General features: G+C 31.9%; 1 protein-coding gene across 1 annotated transcript; it reads left to right on the forward strand.

The window, feature by feature from the left end:
• Window positions 1–1,083: 1,083 nt before the first annotated feature.
• Window positions 1,084–4,686, forward strand: LOC143616444 (putative protein phosphatase 2C 10). Its single transcript, XM_077089270.1, has 5 exons — window positions 1,084–1,224; window positions 2,388–2,627; window positions 3,379–3,655; window positions 4,036–4,190; window positions 4,280–4,686. The coding sequence occupies exons 1-5, from the start codon at window positions 1,201–1,203 to the stop codon at window positions 4,415–4,417; spliced, it is 834 nt and encodes a 277-aa protein (XP_076945385.1). The 5' UTR covers window positions 1,084–1,200; the 3' UTR covers window positions 4,418–4,686.
• Window positions 4,687–5,097: the final 411 nt, after the last annotated feature.

A 5,097-nucleotide genomic window follows, 5' to 3' on the forward strand; every position in this document is an offset into this window, starting at 1 on the left:
TAAAGTTGAGATATAATATATTAGCAATAATCAAAGCCCAACAATGCTTCTAATTAAGGGTGTAAACGAGTCATGCCGCTCGTAAACTACTTGTGATTGGATAAATAAAAAGCTCGAAACAAGCCGAGCCCGATCCTCATATAAAACTCATGTAGTTATCGGGCTAGAGCTCAAGCCTTGTATGTGAATATCGTTTAGGCTCGTCAAGCCTTAACAAGAGTACTTATAGCTTGTAACTTTTTCGAACTTCTATATATTGTTTCACACTGCACAACCAAGCTCGAGCCGAGCTTTGGCTCGTTTATGATACTGCACATGAGCTAGAGTCGAGCTTACGTTCGTTCGAGTTATTTCTGTAAATTTATAAAAATAACTAAAAATGTATATGATTTTAATTAAATAAATAATAGATCTCCTGAGCCAGCCTTGAGTTTAAAACTAAAATGAGTAAACGACTATGACTCGAGCTCGGGCTTTCAAAAAAGGAAAAAAAAAGCTCAAAACAAGAACACTCAAGTTCGAACTCTCGTAGGTCAAAATAAGTTGTGATCGAGCCTAATCAGGCTCGGGGTCGTCTCGTTACAACTCCACAGTCCCTATATAAAGAAAGGTCAAAATGGTAATTACAAAAAAATAAATAAATAAATAAATCCCCCAAGCCAACCTCGGGTTTAAACTGAGTAAACGACTCACAAGCTGAATTCGGGCTTAAAAAAAGGCTCAAAACGAGCAAAACTCGAGTTCAAGCTCTCGTATGTCAAAATAAGCCGTGATCAAGCCTAGTCAAGCTGGGGTCGGCTCGTTACGACTCTACAATCCCTAAATAAAGAAAGGTCAAAATGGTAATTATACAAAAACATTTCACGCGGTATTGGTCAACAAACATCTAAAGTCAAGCTAGAATTGGTCTTCTACAATGAATGCATATAGAAAAATTGAAACTTTTTATAATTAATAATTAAATATTTATTTATTTATTATTCCCAAATTTACCCTCAAATCTTGAATAAATTTTGACTACAAAATTGACACCACCCTTTCTTTATCATAATTATTTCGTGGAAGCAAACAGTTTCTTGAAATCTTGAAATTTATTTAGGATTTTTATAAAATCTGGGGTTTTTATTATTTGTTTGATAAATTTAATAAAGATTAGTTTTTATTACTGGGTTCAGCTTCAAAGTGTCTGCAGATTATTTGATGGAAAGCTTATGCTGTTTGCAGGTATTTTTTTCTTATTATATTTTTTGAAGTTAATTGTTCTTGTTGTATAGTTTTTAGATGATTAATTGTTGTAAAGTTTGTATTTTTATGTGTTTTAATTGTAATTCCAACATGGGTTTTGCTTGATCATTACTTGATTTAGTTGTATGTATCATTTATATTAGTAAGTAATTTGGATGACCAAAAGTAGTTGTGTTTCTTGATTTCTTGTAACCATTGAAAGGTTATCTTGAAGAGTGACTTTTATTGACTTTTTAAAACATGGCTGCTGCTAAATTCACAGATTATCTTCATGTTAAACATGTTATATTTTGTTAAAATAATTGGATTTTGTACAAAGTGTTATATTTTGTAACAGTTGATTGTTCTTGTTACATAGTTTTTAGATGATCGATTGTTTGATTTTTTTTTATTTTTTTTTGTGTGTGTGTACTGTAATTCCAACATGGGTTTGCTTGATCATTAATTTATTTGTATATATCATTTTTATTAATAAGTCATTTAGATGATCAAAAGTAGTTGTGTTTCTTGATTTCTTGTAACCATTGTAAGGTTATCTTGAAGAGTAACTTTTTATTGACTTTTTAAACCATGGTTGCTGCTAAATGAACACTTATCATCTTGTAAAAAATGTTGTATTTTGAAGAAATTATTAGTTAGTTATTTTTAGGTTTTTACCAATAGTAATAACAAGGTTCAGATTATTTGGTTCGATAAATTTTACTTTTTGTTCGGCTTTAAAGTGTTGGATGTTAAAGATCGTTTCATGTCTGCAGATTATTTGATGGAAAACTTATGCTGTTTGCAGGTAATTATTTTAACAGTTAATTCATAATTGTTCTTGTTACATAGTTTTAGATGATCAATTGTTGGAAACTTTGTATCTTTATGTGTTTTAAATGTCATTCCATGATGAGTTTGCTTGATGATTACTTGATTTATCTGTACATATCATTTTTATTAATAAATCATTTGGATGATCAAAAGTGGTTGTATTTCTTGAATTCTTGTAACCATCAAGACCTTCTCTTGAAGAGTGACTTTGTTGACTTTTTAAACCATGGTTTTGAGAAGTTGTTAGTTATTTTTAGTTTTTTTTTACTACTACTACTACTACTAATAATATGAAAATTATGATTTTTGGTTTGTGTTTGTGTACACAGTTTAGAAAAGGCCCGTCATCGTATAGCTCCGGTAAGGGGAAGAACAATGAGGGTGGTATCAAGTTCGGGTTTGAGTTAGTCAAAGGAAAAGCTAATCATCCAATGGAGGATTATCATGTTGCTAGGTTTGTTAATATAGATGAACACGAGCTCGGGCTTTTTGCCATTTATGATGGCCATTCGGGAGATCGCGTGCCTTCTTATCTTCAAAAGCATTTGTTTGATAACATCTTAGCCGAGGTTGGTAATTGTTACTAATGCGTGATATTATAGTGGCCGGGCTGGATAACGGGTTGAAATGCTTTCAGGTCAAAAGGGATAATTCTATAACTCTTTTTGTTGCTTCTTTTTTACAAATAAGTAGAATGTGATATTATTTAAAAAAAATGAATTAGGGGGTTTTACGTATTTAAAATACACTTTTTGAGTGACTTTTAGCTCGTTTAACCGCCCTCTTGATCCGTTTACATTTTGGTATATACTTTTTATTTTACGTGTTTGACTTATTAGAGAGAATGTAACTCAAATCAACTCATTTATAAGTAAATGGATCATCATAAGGGGTATAAACAAGCCTAGCCGAGCCCAAGCTCGACTAGGCTTGAGCTCGGCTTGTGAGTAGTTTTTTCAGCTTGAGCTCAACTTGTTTATTATTTGTTAATTAATTTTCATACATTTCTTAATTATGTTTTATATATTTTAATTATAAATTCTTATATAACATAATATATAAATAATAGGCTCGTTAACTCAAGCTTGACAAGTGAAGCTCGGGCTCAGACTTGTTACTAAACAAGCTTATTTTTAGCTTGGCTCGATTCTAGCTTTTAGAAGCTCTAATACCACACGAGTAATAAATTTTCAAGCTAACATATGTGGTTTATAGTGGCAAGCAAATTATTATTCTTGTGCTTTTGAAAATAGACACATTGTGCAAAACCGAGCGATTTGGGATATGATTCATATGTTTGATTTTGACCTAATGCTACAGAGCGATTTTTGGGTTGACCCAAAGAGAGCGATATCTAAAGCGTACGAGAAAACCGATGCATCGATTCTTTCACACGATTCTGACTTGGGACGAGGTGGGTCAACCTCAGTGACTGCTGTTCTTGTAAACGGTCAACGGTTATGGGTTGCAAATCTAGGTGATTCTAGAGCTGTTATTTCGAAAGGCGGTGAAGCTATACAATTGAGTACAGATCATGAACCAAGTACAGAAAGAGTCAGTATTGAGCATAAAGGCGGGTTCGTCTCGAATATGCCAGGTTTGACTTCGTTGACTTTTTCGTGATTGTCTTTGATGACATGTCAGCTGCCACATAAGATCTCACAATTTTCAAAATTTTGATTTTAAGAACTTATGTTGTAAAATAGTTATTAAATAAGAATAATATAATAGCAATAATAATTATATTAGTAATATATTAAACAACATGAGTAACTGTACTTTGAAACCAGCGTGGGCCAGTTAAGACAACATGGTCAGGCCAGAATTAGGCAACGGGCTCTCCAATTTGGGGAGTGCGATGGCCTAAACACAAAAAAGAAAGTCGTCATTTTAATGTTTCTGTATTAGCCTTATTTCTTTATTTTTAGTATTTTTCTATTTGCATATATTTTTTTTGTTTTTTTTTGGTTTTTTTAGGTGACGTCCCTCGAGTGAACGGACAGCTAGCAGTATCGCGTGCATTTGGAGACAAAAGCCTAAAATCCCATTTGAGATCCGACCCTGCAATTCAAGATACGCTTGTAGATACCAAAACCGATCTTCTCGTGTTGGCAAGTGACGGTCTTTGGAAGGTAACAATTTGATTATTAATGCAAAATTTTCAATGATATCTTTTGTAGCATTTTATTGTTATTAATTATTGTTTTATTGATTAATCGAGGTTATGGACAATCAAGAAGCAATAGATATTGCAAGAAAAATTCGGGACCCTCAGAAGGCTGCTAAACGGTTAGTAGCGGAAGCTTTGAAACGAGACAGTAAAGATGACATATCTTGCGTGGTAGTTAGATTTAGGTGAGATTCTTTTGTATCTTTTAATCGTTTTCTGTCTTTTTCTAATGTCATTCTGTGAGTCCGTTTGATCACTGCAAACGGACTGTAAAATGAAAATTAGAAAAGACTTGCACGAATTCTATGTAAAGAAAAACTTAAATAACGACGAGAAAATAAACCCGAGTTGTGAGTTTGCTAGATTGGTGAAGAAAATATAATTGAATAGTTGACATCATGATATGTTATGTAAATTTGACCCTTGTTGGTGTTTTGTTGACTTGATTATTGTAAAATTATGAAGAGATTTGGTTGGCTTATATTTTGGTTTCGGTATCAGGTTTGACTAGTTTTTATGAAAATTATTTATCAGACGTAGTTTTGAAGAACAACAAACCAAATTGGTTGGGTAGATAGATCAATATGGTGTAATTGGGTTGGGTGGATAGATCAATATGGTGTTTTTTAACGGTTTGTACAATTGTACCTCGTTACCTACTTTTCCCTTTCTTTTATTTATAAAAATTTATATATTTTATAATGAATTATTTTATGTTATGTATATACAAAATAAATTAAATAATAAAATAGCACATAAAATTAATTACAAAAAGAAAAAAAAGCAATTACTAGATAAAACCATACTTTAAAATTAAAAAAACTACAATAAAAAACTAAAAAGGCATTTCTAATAAACATAAATACAAT

This window comes from Bidens hawaiensis, unplaced genomic scaffold (genome assembly GCF_021521415.1).
Source record: "Bidens hawaiensis isolate Kalapana, Puna unplaced genomic scaffold, B.hawaiensis_p1.1 tig00047428_1, whole genome shotgun sequence".
NCBI lineage: Eukaryota > Viridiplantae > Streptophyta > Magnoliopsida > Asterales > Asteraceae > Bidens > Bidens hawaiensis.